Source organism: Prorops nasuta, unplaced genomic scaffold (assembly GCF_024137725.1).
Source record: "Prorops nasuta isolate Cenicafe-Biocafe unplaced genomic scaffold, Cenicafe_Pnas_1.2 PNAS00008, whole genome shotgun sequence".
Taxonomy (NCBI): Eukaryota; Metazoa; Arthropoda; class Insecta; order Hymenoptera; family Bethylidae; genus Prorops; species Prorops nasuta.
Window position 1 is genome coordinate 5009644 of NW_027116805.1, and position 20357 is coordinate 5030000.

Below are 20357 nucleotides of genomic sequence, written 5' to 3' on the forward strand. Positions count from 1 at the left end.
TATTTTTAGCTTTATTCAGACTTATTGGCACATTGTATGTACCTTGTTAAATTATAATCAAACATTTCAAAATCCACTTTATATTTTTCATATAACTTTAATACGTCATCCTGAGCCAAAGTTGCAAAATATTTGCAAGTTTTTTCAAAGTCTGTGAATCCTCCACGGCTCGTTTCAAAATTAGGTAAAAAATCTGTAGATTCGTTGAGGCCGAATTTTGAGAGTATAAAATTAATTTGACCAAGTGTGTAGTCGTTCAGTTTCAATATAAAATTATATTTTACGCTGCAGGTCGAGCAATGTTTATAATATAAAGCCCAATGAATATCGTCATCGGTGGATTTTAAGAGATACTTTATAAATTCTCGGAAAGTAGGAACTATCCTTAATCTAGGGGAGAAACAACATGTATTTGTTATATAGAAAAACTAATGCATTTGCGCGGTATATGTACCTTTTCTCAGAGTCAAAAATTCTTCTTAAAGAATCACCAGTGGTTTTGTTTGAATAAAATAAGTTCGGTCGTGTTAAACTGAATATCCTTCTTGCGTAAATCCAAGCTTGAGCTGTATATTTGGAATTGTCCTCTAAACGATCTCTGCGATATTAATGATTAATTATTTTCTTATTTTCTTTTACATTAATTCTTTATTAGTATAAAAATATTTTACCTATACGACGAAACAAGTCTTTCAAAAGGATGTCTTACAAGTAAAAACTTAAAAACGTCCGTATTATTAGAAAGGATTAACATACTTTCATTTTTAGGAATTATAACATCACTCGCCTTTTTCATAAATAATTTAGTAAAACTAGTAGAAGCCACTTTACGTATCCAACAATATAGCGATTTATGTTTACGATTATATAAAAAATGTTTACTTCTTATTGGAGTAATCAAATTATGTTTTCTACATGTTTTCGGTATTTGCTGCAATATTTTGTAAGTTTCCTATTAAAAAATAAAAATTAAATTAAATAAACTTCTATATAAAGGTCGAATTTCATTGCGATGTTCGGCCATAGTAACTAGCAGCGGCATTTGAAAAATTGGTAATGATTATTAATATTGCTTCTGTTCAGTAGTCATAATTACTAGTGTTTCGGATGCTGCTGCTGATTGTAACGGTCAGACGTCGCATCGAAACTTGGCCTTAATTTTTATTAAATTATAAAAAGTAAATTGCCTGAGGATCAAGTGCTGCACTTTTAAACTCATCGAATTTATCTTTTACTTTCTCAGATGGCAAGATTTTCGTCCTATTCCTCTGTTTGTCAATATTTATCAATTTCTGCAAATACTGCACTTCACTTTCTGTCGCCTTTAAGTCTTTATTTTTGTAATAATTGGACTTTACTTTCATTAAAATAACACAGACCACCAAATATAAAACTACAACTAAAGTACATTGGAGAAATTGAAGTTTTAACGACATTTCAGAAGCATCAAGTTCTTCTGGAAACAATAAGAGATTAAGTTTCCGGCTGTAGTGTAGAAGCGCTGGACAAGATAAATCTTATCTTCTAGTTCCGTCACGGATTCTCAAGCTTCTCTCAGTGAATAGAATAAAGCCAAAAATTAATAAGCCAGTCCCATATTACAAATGTTGTTTATTTAAAGAATACGATCAATTACAATATATGAATTATATATTGTCAATAAAATACAAAATAATTGCTAATTTATTAAATTGGCAAAAGCCTAAACATAAATGGTATATTTTGAAAAATAGCAGTGACGATTATTTTCTTACATTATATACTATAATACATGAATATTGGTATGATATATATATGTATAATCGAAATTATATTTAGGCCGCGTTCGCGTTTATGAGCTACTAGTACTCGCAGTTAGTAAGTGAACGCGGTTTTAGTTTTACATACAAATTCTGGGCCATTTTAATTAAAAGTTTTGCGGTCTAAGTTATGAAAGCCCAAAGATTCACGGATAAAAACGATGAATGACAATATAAATAAATGAATTAAAAATGATTTTAATAATCTTATCTGCAATTCTTCCATTGATAAAAATCACTGAGAGGGATGGCAACTCATTAGAGATATTCATCAACGATTGTTGTGAATTGATCATTACCATTATTATTATGATTATCACTGAGACGGCTAGCAATCAATTGAAAAAGTTCATTCAAGTTACGTCTATAGATCAGTCTGACGTTTTGGTGATATTATCGGCTACTACACGGTTGCCTGCTTCCCATAAAATGTAATTATAATTGATTTCAAATGACAATTCGGCGATTTTATCTGCGTTCTCGGCATCTGTGATGATGATGGTGATGATCGCGAGAAGACCGATGGTCGCTGTGCCTGCCGTGTCTACTACTTGATGTCCGCCATAGAAATTCATCTACGCTTCGTTCGTAGCTTCTTTTATCGATGGACGATGATGATGTGCTGTAATCGGGCGGTAGAGGTAACCCATCGTAGTACCTGGGTGGTGGTGGAGGTGGGGGAAGAGTATCATATGGATGAGGAGCAGCGTAAGGAGGCAATGGTGGAAGTTGTGTCATTGTCCTCATATAATCTGCCACATAAGCTTCTGCTGCAGCCGCTACCCCTAATCCAGAACTTCCATAAGCTCTAAAATATTATCCTATGTTATTCTCTTATTTCTTATGATTACTTTTTTTTAATTGGTCAGTTATTACAAAATCATATACTTTGAGTACGGAGAGTCTCCGCGACTGAACCAGGAAGAATATCTGTGATGATCTCTTGATCCTCGATGATCTGACAGATGAGATCCACGAGCCAAGGAAGCAAGACGAGATCTGGAGGTGAGGAACAATCGACGTCCTCTACCACGTGTTCGTAAAAACCGTAAATGGTTAGGTCTCTCCCGATGTGCTCGTGATGGTTTTATTACGTATTTAGCTGCCTCCTTAGATTTTCTCAAGATTGGAGTCATTTCGATTCCTGCAAGAAATATTTTAATATTCGTAAAATAATTATTTGCATTTTTGAAGCGATACAGTTTATTTATCTTCCTACCTTCATCTTCTGGGAATAATCTACAAAGCTCTTCGGCGACTCTTGGCTCGATCTCCTGTCCGTCCCTACCTATTTTCACTTGCTTCCCATCATTCCATGAATTGTACAAATTTAAAGTTGATGTGAAAGGCAATTCGTTTCTACATATCCAGTCAACTTTGAAAACTCCATTTAATGCCTTGGCTGATAATCCTGGTGGTAACACCTGAAACCAAGTAATTGATTATTTAATTTAATTTGACAACATTGATGATAAGTAATGTATACCAACCCAAGAGATAGTCGTTCCATCTCTTTTTGATTCAGAACTTAATCTAGCAAAACCAGCAAATTTTCCTGATTCCTTTACAGAGAATATTAGCAATACATTTCGAGATTCCCTGTATGCTTGATTCAAATTTGCTTCATTTTGGGGTAGTGTACTCCATACTCCCATTGCTTTTGATAGAGTGATATTCTCCGCATTATTGGATTTGATGATGAAAAATCTAATAAAAAATACTTTAGGCTTGTTTTCTTAAAAAATTACATAAGTTTCATTTATAAATAGACTAACTTAGCACCTAATAAAATTTAATGAAAAAGTTAAAAAAAAAACATCAAACCTTGCATCTCTAAATAAGTAGTTTAGTTTTGTAATGTAATCATAATTTTTGCTAATTCCTTTATTATTCTCTTTTGTTCTGGCATGTTTAGCCTCTGGACTGGATGATTTGGAGGTTCTTGATCTGGATCTTTTGCATGTAGTTTTTCTGTTGTTTGCATTATCTTCACCAGATGATTTGGTAGAAACTGAAGTGATACTAGGCTGACTGGAGTCAGAGTCAGAGCTGCTACTACTGGATATTTCGCTACGAGTATCATAAGTCTCGTCTGCTCCAATTTTAAGCTCATCTCCAATATCATTTTCCCCGCTACTCAGATTTAAATTATCACCATCTGTGTTACTGCCCATAATTACTTCCACTCTTTACTACTATCACAGATGTTAAATCAGTTCTAATACGATTGATTATCCAGTATCTATATGTTTGGATATATCCTGGATATTTTCAGCAAGCCGCCAATGTTCTGATGAGTTAATAATATTTCTGAAATAAAAATATAAAATGGAGCTTACTAGATTGATATCCAGACTAAAATAAACTTTGTCCAAGAATAATGTTAATTTAAGAACTTCTGCATACATCTTATAAAACCTATGCAGTAGTATGTAATTCAGTAACAGTTCTAGTATAAGAAACAAATAGCTAATAGCGCACATAAAATAAGATTTAATGTCACTGTAGCCTAAGCTATCTATTTTAAAATAATTCATATTTATTAGAAAGTCCATTGGCCAGCAACTTGCAAGTAGTTTTTGATACTTTATATTTCAAGATATTTTAGTTGAAACATTTGTGTATTCCATGATTTTAGATTTATATATGGGAATGTAGTCACAGGAAGAAAACAAACAGTTCTTGCTGTAAATAGATATATAAGGGAGGTCATTGCATTTTTAAGTGTACTTTTGTACAATTGAATTATATTAAAAAATCAGTGAAGTATTTGATTTCACTTTCGTTGATTTAAATGTCCCATTAGAACCAAAATGGAGGGTCGTAAAGTTTGTGATTCCTTTGCATATCCCTTACTTGGGAAGTTTAATAGGATATATGAGCAACTATAAACTCAGATATTTAAAGGATTTGAATAAGCAATAGATAATCATGTCTGTTTTAGAGCATTTCAGCCTACTAGAGAGAATAGAGTAGTCCTTTATGTTAATTCTAACACCAGAAAAGATAACAGCAAGTGGCTAAATTGTCTTTCAAAGCGCAGGGGTATGCCTACGACAATGTTCAATGTTAATATAAATTTTTAACTATGTCCTGGCACCACTAGACATGCTCAAACCATCCTTATTAATTTTCGCAGAAATGTTCATGATTGGTAACAAAAGTCATTTTATTGTGCGAGCCCTTTAAATAGCTCACACACACTTACGTGTACACTTGTTTTCCTCACTAACACACTTAGCACGTCACCAGGGATTATCATTCATATGACAGCTGGAAAATCCCCCGATCATTTCCTGCCACAAGCCTCACTGCGAGCGATACGAATTCTGTTTTAAAATAAAAACGACCACCGAATAAACAACTTCACACAAGACAAGCACAAGTTTTGGCGTCCATAATGCGCCCTACGATCAATAGTGATGAGGACTGAAAATAGGGGTTAGGAGGGGGCTTGAAGCAGAAGAATGTTTGACAAAAATTCCCTAGAAACCCTGGAAAGAGATACTAGTCCGCACACCACACCTACAATTTGTCATTCTCTAATACATTTGAAACAAAAATTATTGTATTTGGAAGAACTATTTATTTTTTAAATAAATATTTTTATCTTATTAATACATATATCTTTAATTTTATGCCATCAATTACATTTAGATATCTATAAAATTGTCAAATAAAATCTGGAACTAGGATTTCTGTCGGATTTTCTCGATTTGCGAATCTCGACAGAAATTGATTGTCAATTCTGGAAAGAAACTCCCTAGAAAGTCTCATCGACGTGTTTTCCTCTCAGCTAAACCATAGCGGTGTAGAGTATTATCCTTGTAGGAGGACAATTAAATGTAAAATTAAACGGACGGGGATGAACGTAATTAAACGAAATTATTACTGTTTGGAGTCGATTTATTAAACTTCTTTAGTGAAAAATCCCTAGACTTGAGGGGTCCATGTCTGGAAAGAATGGGAGCCATCTTGGGCCATTTTTCACGGGTTGTTGACACGGATAGGTCCCAGCCGGTTGTGAAAGTCTTTCATACTGGAAATCGATTCGCAAATAAATCAAATGGAGCTGGGAAGAAATTTTTAACGAAAGAATCGGCATTTTTTCCTTCGGACGATTTACTAAAGATTTAGAACGAATCCTCTTTTGAGTGTGAAAAATCGGTCCAACACGAGCGTCTGTCATGAAAAGCGACTGATCAATTGGCGACGTAGAAGAGAAAAATATCTTCCCTCACCCCTGGAAAACGAATTTCTATGAAAAATTCTCAACGATTCCACGATCTTTCTTCAAAGAAGAAAAAACCTTTTTATTAAATCGTAAAAGGAAGTTTCTTAGTGGAAAAATGTCTCAGTGCACATGCTGACACACACATACCTCCGGTTAGTTTATTCATTTAATAAATATATTTGTCTTTTTTTAATTCAAATCAATAATTTAGAAGATTTAGACGGAAAAATTGCTTTCTCCCGTTTACTTCAAAACGGTATTCTCATTAATAATAATCTTCTTTTAAGAACAAAATTTTCATTGTTCACTCCTCCTTCCTTCACTTTCAAATTTTCTAAATTATTTATTAACGAATATGATAATTTATTTTTGTTTTCTCTTCCCTCAAAGAATAGTTACCATAAAAATTAATTATAGGCTATGATGAAATTGTTTATGAATAAAGATTATTGGGAATATATGATAGGTTTGTTATTAGTTTAGTTCATAGAAAATTAATTTTATGATTATACTTTTTATAAATAATTTTTATTTGTTATTCAGTACAGATACCTCTATCTTACACTTACATTTTAATTATGGTGTTTTTGCTCTGAATAATATTTTTCTATTTCCTCCATTTTAAGTTTGTAAATTGAAAATGATTAAGAATCATTTAGTCTTTATAAGTGGTAATAAATATAAATTCATTGATGCCTATAATAATGATAATGATAAATTAGAATAATAATATAACAATTTTTACTGTGTGAAAATGCTAAACAATTAAATAAATCTTAAGTTTTATAATTAAAGCAGAGGTAGACATGTTTATAAAAAAAGGTTTTATCTTAAAGCCTGATTAATCTGATAAATGGAGCATGATAAAAGTTCTACTTATCTTTTGCTGTTTGACCATTTAAATAAAAGTCATCCACTCATTATAACATAATTTTTTCATGATTTAATTGAACAATGCATTTTGATAATAAATATAAATTTTACAAGAGTGTTAAAAGCTGTTTCATATGAAATTTAAGGATCTTGGTCCAGTTTAGATTCATGCTTCTACTCTAGGGATAAGATTCAAGTATTGATTGCAGCAGCATGGTGTGCTATGACAATGGGAGGAGGGTAATACCCAGACAACTTATACCTTTTATAATATTTCCTACTTCTAAGCCCAGTTTTGTCTCTACAATTCCTCACAAAATGTTATATATAATGAAAAATGATTAATTTGTATTTGAATAATTATTCAGTTTATCAAAGATTTGGAAACCTTATTCTGCTCAATTTATTTGATATCTCTGTTACTAAATTTGTATTGCTTAAACTGGTTTTAAAATATAATAAAAATTAATTGAAGCTTCTTTTATTTTATGGGTTAGTGGAGAATGATGAGCTTACAAAGGTCAGAAGAACCAGTGAGCCATATGAATGCTCAATGTGCTAGTAATAAATGGCAAAGCTTTAGTGATTTAAGACCACATATGTATTTATAAATAGACTATAGAAATAAAAATTACTAAGAATAATTTTATTTTTTAGATTACAAAAAAGATGATTAAGGATTAATTACGAATGACAATGGGATGAAATAAGAGTGGAAAAAAGAATTAACTAAGAACAGTTAGAATGGCTGCTATAGAGGAGAAGAAGCGAGTTGGAGGATCAAAAGTTTCAGCAATAGCAAATATATTTCAATCAAAGCCACAGATTGACAATAACAGTCACAGACCTACTACAATTTTGACAGATGGTTTTAAGGAACCTTCCATTCCATTAAAGGATTCACCTACTCAAGTGACAGTAGTTAGAACGGAAAGTCATGTTGCCAGATTTAACAATGCTCGGGCATTATTTGAAAAACTGGGAGAGGAAAATAAAACAAATAGGCAGTAAGTGTGAATTTTTTTTAACCTTATATTTTATAATGTAATGAAATTTAAGTAGAAAATTTAATAATATGGTTTTCAAAACAGGATCGACCGCGTGATAAAACCTTCAAACTTGCATGGTCTGAGATCACGTTCGAGCTCGGCAAATTCAGGATCTGGATGTACTTCGCCGACAAGATCACCAAGGCCGAGGTCACCGTCACCACCAGGTTCGAGGGACCACTTGAGCAATTGGAGTGCAAGCGTGCCAGCCTTGAATACCGAGAAACACTTTGAGAATGGGCACAACTTTGGTGTTAACAATGTAAACGAGAAAAAATCACGTGTTTCATCGAGTAAATTTGAGAAAAGTTTCGGTAAGGAGAATCGCCTGGAAGAGAAGCCAGAGAAACCAGAAAAACCAGAGAGGCGGCTCAACTCTAAGGAATTAATAGAGAAACAAAAGAATTGGACTAGCCATTTCTCCAAGACCAGGTCGAGCAGGTACAACTCAGATCCCAATCGATCTGTCGTTCAATCCTCCTTGAATCAAAATTCTGCCAAGATCGATAGTTCGTTGGGTAACGTTCCAAGCTCGATTTCCCAGAATGAAATAAAAAAGTCTGTTGATTCTCCGGTGAATTTGGCAACGAGATCTGCTAGTTTTTGTTCCATCAGACAATCAGGAAATGTGTCGCCACCACCACCGATTCCCCCATTAAGGAACTCGTCGAATGCGAAGAAAGAAAGACCAACGAGCCTCGCGGAACTACCAGACAGCCCTGAATATGCAACCGTGGAGAAAAGTTTTGATGTCTCTCCCACCATTCCTGAATATGCCGTGGTTCAAAAGCCTCATCAAAATTCCAAAAGTCAGAAAAATCAGGAAATCCAAAGAGAAATCGCAAAAAATATCCCAGTTGTTCAAAAAAGTCAGGACTTTCCCGAATATGCAGTTGTTCAAAAGAATTCTTCGGGGAAGGTTACCATCAAGAGTATAGACAGCTCGAATGGTACAAGTTTTCAAGCCAAGAACTTAACGAATGAAATTGCTAATCAGCCTCAATCTCGAGTTTTTGTTTCTAGCTATGATAAGACCAAAGAGTTTACTTCGCAAAACTCAGAAATTTCCACAGGGAAGGCAATGAAGAATCCGGAGCATTTGGAGTTGCCGGAATATTCGAATTATCCTGCAGCTCCCGTACGTTCTCCACCGAAAACTTCTGAATGGAGAAACGAATGGTTGGCGAAAAATGACGAAATCTTGAAAAATACGGCGGATTTAAAATCACCGAAAGATATGAAAACAGAAGTTAAAAAGGAAATGGTGAGAACCGAGCCGAGGCCAGATTGGGCTAAGCCGTGTGTAAATACTGTGAAAAGAAAAGATTATTCTAACGAGGAGAGAAAAGTTGACAGTAGGTCTCCAGAAACCGAATTGAGACCACCTTCTGGCGGAACTGACAGTGCTTCATCCAGTATGAGTTCCCCTAGTTCTCCATCTAAGGACAGCAAGGAGGAAAAGGCTGACAAAGAAATGTCTGAGAAATTTCAAACAGGTAAAATACCACACGTTTATTTCTTGAAATATCTTCATGTTCTTTTTGTCGTTAAGTTAATTGATCAGGAATCATACAAAAAATATTTAAATTCCACTCGTTTATTTCGAACAAGATCATCATTTTGCCGAAATGATAATTTAATTCAAAATTCGCCTAAAAATGCTTTTTTAAATAAGTCACTAAATATTTACGTTTGTTTTGCATAAAATTTGTTAATATCGGGGAGTGAATAGCAATTAATGAAAACCTAAATTGTGTAAGTTACTTAAAATCGTGGAAAAATGGCAGGGTGCCAAAATTCTGTAAAATAAAAATACTATAAGTAAAGCTCTTCCTCCTCATTCCCTTCTTCTTCTATCCTTACACTTCTCCTACCCATTTCAGCAGTATTATTTATAGAAACCAGTATGAACTCTGTTCGGTATCTGCCTACTAGTAGTTACATTTATATTATGAAAATATATTGTACACATATAAATTTTCACGAGTGATTTAATTATTAAGAGAAGGATGTAGTACATTAATGAAACTAAATTAATAATAATAGGACAATTAATTATTTTTACTGATAGTGACATGTGTCTAAGATTACTTTGCATTGATTGTAAAGGTGACCAATGTTGATTATATAATTTCTGAGTTTTTTCGTTATATTTCTAGTGCAGCTTTTATTATTTTGAGAAGATGACATATTTCAAGTGAGAGTGCAGTTTTGACGATTGATCTTTTTTAGGTCGTAACAGCTATGACTTGGAGGCTGAAGAATTGGAAAAAGGAATTACTTGTACAGAAAGTGTATTGAATAGAGATATCAATTTGGACGAGGAGTCGAAGTTCAACGAGACTGATACCACTACGGTTATTAGACGATCTCACGTACGAATGGATTTTCACGCAGCTGGCATGGTTCAACGCCCACCGTCAATTGTAAGCTCAGACCAAGAGTATCTACCACTGGAACATAAGGATATTCCTATACCTTCGCCGTATGCGAAAAGAAGTCTTAATCAAGATCTTAGTCAAAAGACAGAATCGAAGTCACAAAATTCAAGCGAGGATCAACCAATGGATGAAATGTCTCAAAACCATTTGAGAACTGGCGAAAAATCGAGAGAAACCCAGAGCTTGGGGGAGAAACCGTGTCAAAAGACAGCGTCTAATGCTAAGAACGATCAAATAATGATATCAGTGAGAGAGAAATTAGCGAAAAACATGGAGGAGGTGACTGAGAAACGATCGAGTTTCTCTGAAAAATCGGATGAAATTGACGAAAAATGTTTTAATCAGCTGAAGGAGGAAGTTGAGACGAAGGCCTTGGCTTCTCCGAGAATTCAGAAATCTAATGAGGAAATGGAGGAATCCAGTCAGAATTTAAGCAGGAAAGAGGAGGAGGAAGAGCATATTCAAACGACTTGGGAGCAAGAGAAGCAGAAAGCAGAGTTAGCCAAGATGCGTTTATCAGAAAACTCCCTCATTAATTTAGTTCAATCATGCAAACCTCAAGCTTCACCTTCGCCAATATCGATGGACAAGAAATATTTTACGGATCATGTTGATCCGAATGAAAACATTGTCGACGACAGTGACTCTAGTGATGCAAAAACCGTGACGAATCTGAACCATGAGGAAGTAGAAATCAAATCAATTCCCGAGCCAGAGATTAAATCTCCAGCCATACAAGAGACTCCGGTGAAAAATCGCTTCAACCAAAGCTCCGGCGTAACTCCGGATACCATGACTGCGGATGAAGCGGAAAATTTGCTCAGTTCACGGTAATTCAAAGAAATTGTTTTAATAGAATAATGTTCATTTCAAAGGCTCAGACAGGTTTGAAGTTTTGCAGTATATTATTTGTTCTTTTTTTCTTGCTTTTGCAATCTAATATGATTTTTGTTTATGATTCTCCCAAAACAAAAAATGTTGTACTATTGGCTAATGCAGAATATTGGAGAAAAAGATAAGGTACGTATGTTCAGTGACTATCTTTTATAATTAAATTTCAACAATTATACTAAAAGTTTGAATTGTCGCTGAAAATTGAAAATCAGACAAGGTTCGGCTCTATTATCGGATGAAGAGGCACAGGAAATAGCTAGGTTATTGTCTCCTTCGACGATTGAAAATGTTAACGAAGAGAGTTTGAACGAGAAGGGCAAAATTGGGGAAAAAGCTAAAGAGGAACAGGATAATGCACCAGACTGGCTTTCCGATATCACTTCGAACCAAGATTCCAGTATTATCAATAGTACAATTCATGATTATAGGTGAATTTTCTTTGCTTTCCTTATTTGTTTTCTATTTTAAACGTTGATTTAAGCAGCTTGTTGGCAATTCTTAAAAGATTGGGGAGCGGCAAGCATCAATGAAATATTGAATATTTGCTTTCATTATTCTAATTATTTTTCAGTTTATCGCAGAGATCTCGCAGCGATTTAACGATAGATTCTTTAACCGAGAGTCAAATAGGATCCGTGACTGGTAGCGAGAGTGGATTGCTTGGCTCCGTTAGTAGCTTAAATGACACCCACAACGAAGACACGGAAACGGAGCATCAGGATGATTATATACCAATTCCAGGAAAAATTGTAATGTCTCCATTAATAAAATCGTACTTATTTGAACTAATTTTAATTTAGGAATGAGGTTATTGACTGATAATTTAAAATAATTTAGATATTAGTAGAGAATGGAGTCCATTATTTCGAGGATGGTCATTTTTGGATGGAAGTTGCTGGTCTTCCCGAATCCGAAGACGAGGATGAGGAATATCCAATATCTGTGCCAATCAAAAAAACGTCAAAGGTCTCTTTTGACACTGGGCCAATGAGAGTGTATTCGACTCATTCCGTTAATGAGTACGATCGACGTAACGAGGACGTTGACCCTGTTGCTGCTAGCGCAGAATATGAACTCGAGAAACGTGTTGAGAAAATGGAGGTAAGATTAGAGCATAATAATCAAATTTTTAAAATTATTTCGAGTATTATTTCATCAGGTTTTCCCAGTGGAATTGATGAGAGGCCCAGAAGGCCTAGGCCTGAGTATAATTGGGATGGGAGTTGGTGCGGATGCAGGTCTGGAAAAGTTGGGTATCTTTGTGAAGACCATAAATGAAAAAGGTGCAGCAGCCAGGGACAAGAGAATACAAGTAAACGATCAGATCGTAGAGGTTGATGGAAAATCTCTGGTCGGTGTTTCTCAAGCGTATGCAGCTAGTGTTCTACGCAATACTTCTGGTTTAGTACGCTTTGTCATTGGTAGAGAACGCGATCCCGAGAATTCCGAAGTTGCCATGCTAATACGCAGAAGTTTGCAAGCCGATAAAGAAAGGGAGCAGGCGAATGCTGCGAATAGGTTTGTATTGCTTTAATACAAAATTAACAATAAATAATAAATTTAAACGATCGATCACACACAAATACAAAAGTAATATTATTAAATAGAAAGTGAATAACTAAATTAAGGCTCGCTAATTGTAAATTAAACTAACTAATATAATCAATACTTTTAATATTAATAATAAAATTTCCCAATGATGGTTTATCCTTGCTCGCAAATTTTCTATGACGACAGTTCATGGCCACTTCACTATGAGCCCGAGGCCTAGTGAGGTACTGAGGGAATATGAGATATATAACTAACAAAGTCATAACTACTGGAAAATCAACAAGTTTTTTTAAGTATTTTTTTTTCGGTAGGAAATTAAACTTTTCGGATGCCTCTCCTGATGGTCAAAGGGAGGAAGTCGGTAGTGGCATGGGAGGCATCCCAGGTTCTCCTGCCATGTCTTCGTGTTCAGAAGGGGAACCCCCGCATAGTCCTATAGAAAACTATTTATCTCCTTCTAGTCGTAGCAGATCTCCCATACTTAGCTCATCGATGCCCCCTCATACACCCAACACTACTCAAAGTGACGTTGATAGTCTCAGACTACTATTACAAGAGGTACATGGCATTATGTTTCTTATTATTTCCATTTGAAATTTATGCTAAGAAAAATTGTTTTATATACACAGAACGTTATGGTTTTATACAATAATTTTATAATCACAATGAGATAAATGCTTCTTGTGGTCTCATTTTGCATTAGATTCTTATTCATTAGGAAACATGTGATCATTATTGTCGTATATATTTTTTTTCTTAATATTTTTATACAGCTCTGAATGTGCATATTTTTATAAATAGATCCTGTTTATATTTTTTTTTTACGAGTTTTGTATATAATTATGTTTTTGGTTCGCTTATGCACTGTGTGTTGTTGGCTACTTGCAGAGTCAGTATAAACTCTCGCTAGCAGACGAAGACGTGGAAAAGTTAAAAGCTAAGGTAATATTAAGAAAATATTACTGTGCTAACCAAACGTTAATATTAAAGCTTTTCTGTTCATCCACTAACACTAGTCTATTGTTTTTTTTTTGCATGTTCATTTGCTAATGCTTCTTTCCTGCTTGTAAGTAAACTATGTTGCATGTTTATGTGTGCTTGCTTTAAAAATTACATATTGACATTTCAACGATATCTTTGTGCTAAATTGATATCAATTTGATAATATTTATATTATATTTAGAGTATTTGCTTAAGAAAATTTGATATATATCTCGTGGTTTTTAGTTAGTTGAATTGGAAAATAATGGAGCGAGTAGTGAGGAGTATGCAGCAAAGTTGAGAGAATCTGGATTGCGCCTCCATGAATCTGAAAGAGCATTGGGAATGACCAGACAAGATCTGAAAACAACTCGTGAAATGTTAACACAGTCAACTACGCAAAGTGCAACCTTACAGCAGAAATATACGAGAGCCAAACGGACTGTCAGGGAATTACAAGCTGATATTGCTGCCAGGGATGAATTTTACGAACAACTCTTGCAAGAAAAGGATACTGAGTATAATGCTCTGGTGAAGACTTTGAAAGATAGGGTAGGTCCAATGTAATAAATGCAAATTTACTATATTTATGTATTTTTATAAAAATTGTATCAATTTTTTTAAGGTGATCACTCTTGAGGCAGAATTAACAGAGACACAGAAAAGATTTGGTTTACCAGTGCGGTTACCTTACGATAATGCAACGGCAAGAATCGTAACTCCACAATTCAGTCGTCGGCAGCTACCCCCACCTTCCTCATCAACAAATTGTCAACTTTCCGACACAGAAACGTCGGATCTTAGCAGTCCTGACGACGGAGACAAAACAGCAACCGTTGAAAGAAAACTCCCACTTCCACTTCCTGTCAAAGAGGAATTAGATCGCGCTGTACCAGCTCACAGGCTTCTTGATAATTCAGCTGGGAAGAGCAAAGCTGATTTGGCCAGTCGTGGGGGACTTGCCAATCGTCAACTTCCTAAGCGCTCGGGGGGTCTTAGTAATAGTAGCTCGGTATGAAATTATGTTTGATACTGGTAAGCCATCAATTTATAGAAAAAAACTTGATAAATTTTACTTTTCAGGATTATGGTTTGGATGAGTCTGGAGATAACACTGACGAGGATTCCTCATCCAAATTCATATCACAGGACAACAGTATTCGGTCGGCAAACGACGTAACGTCAAAACACTCAAATTTAAGTTCCTATTCGAGCAGTTCGTCCATCAGTTCGTTAAAGAGCAAACAACACTTGGACTCCACACACTCTATCAGGCAACACAGTACAATTAGTTCACAAGTCAGGGCATTGACTGAGCAAAGCTGGACGCAATCCCAAAAAGGTTAATAGCATTTTTTTTATAGATACAAAGATAAAAAAATAGACCTCTTAAGAAAAATTGAATTCGAATCAGGTTTATCCGGTCCACCAGCATCGCTAGCAGAACAATTAAAGCAGGTTTTAGCGGAGAGAGAAAGGCGATTGGGGGGAGACATATCGTCTTCTAGGGAGAGTTCTGGTGATTTTAGTGATTTGAACAGTCCGCATAGTAATGATCCAACGCTCGTCACCCATCATTTAGTTGAAGAAATTCGACAAGCAGTAAACGAGGCTAACCAAAGGGCAAAGAAAGTTGCCAGTTCATCATCAAATCTTAACAGTGGAACTGCACCGTGGTACCATCCTGGTAGTTCCCCATCCAGCTTGTCTTCCGGAGGATCCATCAGCCCAACTGCTGTTGATCCAAGCCCATCGAAAGGTATTTTTAATTTTGTTAATCGGTGGATTTAATTGTATACTTAAAATTTAATTTCTAAAAAATTGATTACTCTTAGATACTAGCGAGGTTTGGCTGCCACCAAGTGATTTTGGTTTCGGCGACAAGAAGTCTCATTTCTGGCAAAATGCATCCATTTCCGACTGGTCCAAAGAACAAGTAAGACTCCAGTGAAATAAAGCAAATAATAGTAAGAAAAAGAAATGTTAATGATTTTTTTTTCACCAGGTATGCCAGTGGTTATCGGGAATAGGAATGGAGCGTTTTGCACCTCGGTTTTTAGATGCTGGAATCAGTGGTGGAAATTTACTGAGACTGGAGTCGCGTGATGTGAAAGCTTTGGGCATTTCGGGGGAGGAAAAGGCTCATTTAAAGCGGAAGCTGAAAGAACTGAAAGCTCAGGCAGAACGAGAAAGAAAGGAGCGCAAGGCCATAGAACGAATGCGACAAAAGGCAGAAAAGGCTGCCAGAAAGAAATAGTTTATTGATGATTGCTCGTAATAACGGTAAAGCCAATTGGTGTAAGAAACTAAACGTTTGCTGTTTCTTAGAAATATCCGTGGCATCAATTTATTCCTCAAGCTGTTCTGCACAACACCGTTTTAAAAACTAAAGTCTTTTAAAATACTTTAGCATTTATTACGATAATCTTTTTTCATCAACTTTGTCAAGGTGGAAAATTTTTTGTTATAATAACTAAAGAGTATGTGGGAGACGTTCGGAATTCGAGTGAATGTGTCATATAGATAATATTGCTATATGCCAGAGTGCATGTGATATGTATGTATAGGATGGAAACATTTAAAATTTTTATGAAATGTTATTAATATCTAGATATTATCCGAAATCTTTTGTAACTGCGAATACGTCTTTGTACCCACAAATTTTTGATGCGAAGTTTCGACCTCTTGTATTTATTTTAGTATTATTTTATTGTGACATAATGATTAATAAGGTTTTTACAAGTTGATATAATCTTTTAAAATGAACTCTAGCCAAATTTCCCGTTGAAGAATCAATGTAAATCTAGAGTTTTCTCCATTTTTATCTAGCAATGCAATATCTGTTTATACATTTACCCCTTTTTCACACAGATGGTAATGATTCTTCCTTATATTTATATTGCGACTTATGATCGTACTATGAATGGCATTATTTTATTATCAGAATTAAGAGCTTCGTTTTATCCATTGATCCTAACGCATACTAAGTCAAATCTTTCGTCACATTCCACACACGCACGAAATTACTTTGCACTTTTTGACAAGAATACAAAGAGAATACAAAAATTGATTCCGAAAATAAGAAAGTTGCGTGAAAATCGGACGATGGATAAATTTGGAAGAAGTATTCTGTATTAATGGAAGACTAGTAACCAAACGAGAGCGTATACGAAATAATCGAATCTAGTGATCTGCGATACTCGTTTGGCTATGATAGAACGATGTACTTATTTATAATAGCATAAAATGGTTCATGAGATATTTTTTATGTTAATCGCATCGAGCTGATTGATTAAAATATTTGAATCGACTTATTTAATTAGCAAAGACTTCGGTGCGAATTAACGAGAAAAATGTCTTTTGACACACAAGCATTGTATATATTATACATATATATTTAATTCTTATTCGCAAAAGTACTTATTATGTAATTATAGTGTCATATCGTCGGATAATTTTTAAACTTGGTAGCTCTTACGAAAGTCCTAGGTTTTTTATTGTTTGCTCCGATCATAGTTTGTTGTGATCGTTAATTAATTTCGAGCCGTAAGCAAAAAGTTGCGATGAATTTTTAATCGATTTGCATTCGTTCTGCTTGTTTTCTTCCAAAGAAAAGACGAAAGAAGGAAAAATGGTTTAACCGTCCGGAAGTGGTTTTTTAATGATATAATTTATTCTATTTAAGAGATTAGTTCACAAATGAATTGTGTTTACTTTTTGCCTTCGGCTCTCTTGACCGTTACTACTTTTTATTATCAAATTGAATTGAAAGTGTCAATGTCAGGGTCTCGTAAATCGTTAGCTGATAAATTGTTAATAATTTTTTGACATATCTCGCGTGATTAGTATATATATACCCGTCGGCGTGCGCATTTTTCGTCTGCCAGCTTTTTCATTCAGCAGATGTCCGCGAAAACTGACTGATTTATCATAAGTTTTTTAATCGATTTAATCAACGAATGGTTTATAATAAAATGTAAGTCGTGAAGTGTCCAAATGTACGTAAGAGTAGAAAAGCAAAGGAATACCAGTTAAGAGCTCTATGTTTACGGCACGTTTATGTTCAGAACAGATGTAGTTATACAAACGCATTGTCTGAACATTATCTGAAATAAAGGAAAAAATGTGATTCAGTGATCGCAGCAGCTTTTTAATAATGTCTACAAAAGTATTGTCAGCAAATACTCTTGAACGTTTTAATTAAAAGTATTCATAGAATAAGTAGAAGTTGTTGTTTTTGCATTTACCTCTTCGTCTTGCTTTTCTATATGTAATTTTGTTGTTTGGTCAATAGATACCACTCTTGTTTCGTTCGGTCCATCAAATCGCTCAATTATATTGTCTCACCACGTCCTTTTAATTTTCCGCATATTTTGTAGCAACCGCTTTGTTTGATCGATATTTCAATCTGTTCCTGTTTTCACTTTCAGCGAGGCTTTCTTAAACGAGTATTTGCCGACCATGCCTGCTATTGTCGTCAAAGATTTTAATTGGCGCCAGAGTTTCGACACTGTGATTATCAGTGTTAATCTACATGGCTACAAAAAGATAGATTTTTTTGTGATGGGCAACTATGCGAAGGTAAGCAATCGATTCGTAATTTTAATTTTGTCTCAAATCAGTTTTTCCCTCAATGATATCCTAATAGGCAAGCTACCCTCCATTTTTACTTGAATTATTTTTGTGGTCCGAGGTAATTGACGAGGAGAGTCAATGTATAGTGGATGGGGAGAAAGCAATAATTTCCTTGAGGAAAAAGGAACAAGTTATGTGGCCAAATCTGGAAATGGGGAATCTGACAAAGGCTATAAAATGCAAGAGAAGAAATTTGGCCATTGAAGAGGCTCAGAAGGTTGCCGAGGAAAGAGTAAAAAAGAAGGATGGTATACTCTCTTGTATATCCATTTTCTGTTCTTTATTTTACTGCTGCTTAAACCGATTGCATTTATATAATTTAGAGAAACTACACGAATTGCAGCAGAAAGCTGTAAAGGCCCAGATTAATTTGGACACTGCCACGATAAATAAAATAGACGCACTTAAGAATGCTCATAGAAATGAGGCGATGAAGGAACTAGAAGAGTGGCGTGTAAACTCGGAAATTCCTATTTTAAGGGATAGCTTAAACGAGTTGCAGGAAAATAGAAAGGCTTACAGGTATATATTGCAAATAAATACTGAAGGAATAATTAGTAGACGTAACAATTGGCATTTGTTTTGGAAAGGGGTCCATTAAAATGGTTCGTGGACGAGGACAACCGGGTAAAAAGCCGAGAGCTGAGCGAGGAAGAAGTGCTGAGTGGACAGGAAACAGGAAAGCAATCGAGTGAGTTGAAAAAGTTGGAATGGAAGGAACTAATGGACGAAACTAATGAGCAATCGTCAGAGATGGAAAAAGTCGCTCAGGAACAAAGAAAACAGGGCAACACAAATGTCGAAGAGCAAACAATAACTGAACCGGAAACCACAAAGATCCCTTCTTCTTCTTTCTATTCTCCCTCAGGAGTAAAAGAGCATAGCCTGACAGATGATAGAACAGCTTCAAATGATAATAAGTGCGCTATGAAAAAAATAACGAAAATCGATTCTTCAGATTCCTCTTCTTGCGAGGAGGAGGAGGATGCGTATAGCAAGGAGAGAAAAAGAAAAGAAATGTTGATCGATAAAATTATTAGTGGAAAACCTTTAATGACAAACAAAATATTTGACGAACCATCCGGATACGTTCCTTTGCCTAGGAAAACTGGAAAAATTAGCGTGACATTCAGCGAGAGAGCTTTTCCTACACCCGCAAGAGAGAGTCGGCAGTTGGAAGAGCAGGAAGTCAGTAGACGGATAATCTTTACAAAAATAGTTAAGCTCGTAAAGATTCTAATGAGTTTACTTTTAGTGGTTAGAAAAACAAGCAGAAGCCAGACGACAGACAGGATTTTATGCCAAGGATCTCAAGCCTGAGGAGCAGGATCCTATTTGGTTGAAGGATAAAGGAGAGTTAGTGTTATATCAGTAACAAAATTGTTTTGCAATCTCTTATAATTTTATCTCTATAAGTAATATTTATTTACAGCGAGTTCTACAAGGCTAAAAATTATCTGGCAGCAGTAAGTGCATATTCCCACGGGATAAAACTAAGTCCAAAAATGGCATCTCTGTATGTGAACAGATCTGCCGCGCAATACTCTTTGGGAAATTATCGTAGGTGTACGGAAGACACTAGCACGGTAATTGTGATTGATTCTAGTGCGATAAGATATTACTACAAGGAGTAATGTAGCTCTCACAGTTGAATTAAAAATTTCTTTAGGCTTTGGAGTTAATGGTACCAAAATGCGAGGGTAACAGGGAGTCCAGAGCTAAGTGTCACGCGAGAAGAGGAGCCGCTCTCTGCAAATTGTCAGCTCCTCAACATGGTATTCCAGAATTGGAGGAGGCACTGAAATTGGTACCAAATGACGAGGCTATTAAACGAGATCTCGCTCAAGCTAAGCAATTTTTCAACGTCAGAGAGGAATAAGTATAAGCTGCATGGAATCAA

General features: G+C 35.2%; 4 protein-coding genes across 8 annotated transcripts; 2 read left to right on the top strand and 2 right to left on the bottom strand.

Moving 5' to 3' along the window:
* Positions 1-11: 11 nt before the first annotated feature.
* On the bottom strand, positions 12-1520 carry LOC136775781 (carbohydrate sulfotransferase 11-like). The gene is made up of 4 exons (XM_066730855.1): positions 1176-1520; positions 672-952; positions 455-598; positions 12-390 (listed from the first exon to the last, which is right to left on the bottom strand). The coding sequence occupies exons 1-4, from the start codon at positions 1434-1436 to the stop codon at positions 12-14; spliced, it is 1065 nt and encodes a 354-aa protein (XP_066586952.1). The 5' UTR covers positions 1437-1520.
* An 82-nt stretch (positions 1521-1602) lies between these two features.
* On the bottom strand, positions 1603-5205 carry Ythdc1 (YTH domain containing 1). 2 transcript variants are annotated; one of them, XM_066730194.1, is made up of 6 exons: positions 5008-5205; positions 3624-4109; positions 3290-3506; positions 3019-3223; positions 2688-2943; positions 1603-2607 (listed from the first exon to the last, which is right to left on the bottom strand). In XM_066730194.1, the coding sequence occupies exons 2-6, from the start codon at positions 3971-3973 to the stop codon at positions 2268-2270; spliced, it is 1368 nt and encodes a 455-aa protein (XP_066586291.1). In that variant the 5' UTR covers positions 3974-4109; positions 5008-5205; the 3' UTR covers positions 1603-2267. The 2 variants fall into 2 exon arrangements, with proteins under 2 accessions (XP_066586291.1, XP_066586290.1); XM_066730193.1 differs by having other exon boundaries at positions 4206-5205.
* Positions 5206-5710: 505 nt separating this feature from the next.
* Positions 5711-18043, top strand: Spn (Spinophilin). Of its 4 annotated transcripts, none has more exons than XM_066730341.1 (17): positions 5711-6185; positions 7564-7913; positions 7998-9451; positions 10188-11226; positions 11396-11416; positions 11503-11718; positions 11862-12039; positions 12128-12391; positions 12450-12808; positions 13153-13399; positions 13730-13783; positions 14069-14374; positions 14448-14834; positions 14906-15164; positions 15237-15581; positions 15658-15758; positions 15828-18043. In XM_066730341.1, the coding sequence occupies exons 2-17, from the start codon at positions 7651-7653 to the stop codon at positions 16077-16079; spliced, it is 5745 nt and encodes a 1914-aa protein (XP_066586438.1). In that variant the 5' UTR covers positions 5711-6185; positions 7564-7650; the 3' UTR covers positions 16080-18043. The 4 variants fall into 4 exon arrangements, with proteins under 4 accessions (XP_066586438.1, XP_066586442.1, XP_066586440.1 ...); XM_066730342.1 differs by lacking the exon at positions 5711-6185 and adding an exon at positions 6943-7146; XM_066730343.1 differs by lacking the exon at positions 13730-13783 and having other exon boundaries at positions 5712-6185.
* A 240-nt stretch (positions 18044-18283) lies between these two features.
* On the top strand, positions 18284-20354 carry LOC136775783 (dynein axonemal assembly factor 4-like). The gene is made up of 7 exons (XM_066730856.1): positions 18284-18403; positions 18471-18705; positions 18781-18979; positions 19048-19645; positions 19713-19813; positions 19890-20043; positions 20127-20354. Exons 1-7 carry the CDS (start codon positions 18284-18286, stop codon positions 20334-20336), a joined length of 1617 nt encoding a protein of 538 aa, XP_066586953.1. The 3' UTR covers positions 20337-20354.
* Positions 20355-20357: the final 3 nt, after the last annotated feature.

Excerpts from the sequence above, each read along its gene's own strand:
- Spn (XM_066730341.1), top strand. The coding sequence starts at position 7,651 with ATGGCTGCTATAGAGGAGAAGAAGCGAGTTGGAGGATCAAAAGTTTCA. Across the intron at positions 12,809-13,152 it reads CAGGCGAATGCTGCGAATAG|GAAATTAAACTTTTCGGATG; the intron begins GTTTGTATTGCT and ends TTTTTTCGGTAG. Across the intron at positions 15,165-15,236 it reads CTGGACGCAATCCCAAAAAG|GTTTATCCGGTCCACCAGCA; the intron begins GTTAATAGCATT and ends AATTCGAATCAG.
- LOC136775783 (XM_066730856.1), top strand. The coding sequence starts at position 18,284 with ATGCCTGCTATTGTCGTCAAAGATTTTAATTGGCGCCAGAGTTTCGAC. Across the intron at positions 19,814-19,889 it reads TGGTTGAAGGATAAAGGAGA|CGAGTTCTACAAGGCTAAAA; the intron begins GTTAGTGTTATA and ends ATTTATTTACAG. Across the intron at positions 20,044-20,126 it reads GTACGGAAGACACTAGCACG|GCTTTGGAGTTAATGGTACC; the intron begins GTAATTGTGATT and ends AAATTTCTTTAG.
- Ythdc1 (XM_066730194.1), bottom strand. The coding sequence starts at position 3,973 with ATGGGCAGTAACACAGATGGTGATAATTTAAATCTGAGTAGCGGGGAA. Across the intron at positions 2,944-3,018 it reads ATTATTCCCAGAAGATGAAG|GAATCGAAATGACTCCAATC; the intron begins GTAGGAAGATAA and ends TATTTCTTGCAG. Across the intron at positions 2,608-2,687 it reads GGAGACTCTCCGTACTCAAA|AGCTTATGGAAGTTCTGGAT; the intron begins GTATATGATTTT and ends ATAATATTTTAG.
- LOC136775781 (XM_066730855.1), bottom strand. The coding sequence starts at position 1,436 with ATGTCGTTAAAACTTCAATTTCTCCAATGTACTTTAGTTGTAGTTTTA. Across the intron at positions 953-1,175 it reads ATCCTCAGGCAATTTACTTT|GAAACTTACAAAATATTGCA; the intron begins TTATAATTTAAT and ends ATTTTTTAATAG. Across the intron at positions 599-671 it reads AGACTTGTTTCGTCGTATAG|AGATCGTTTAGAGGACAATT; the intron begins GTAAAATATTTT and ends TTAATATCGCAG.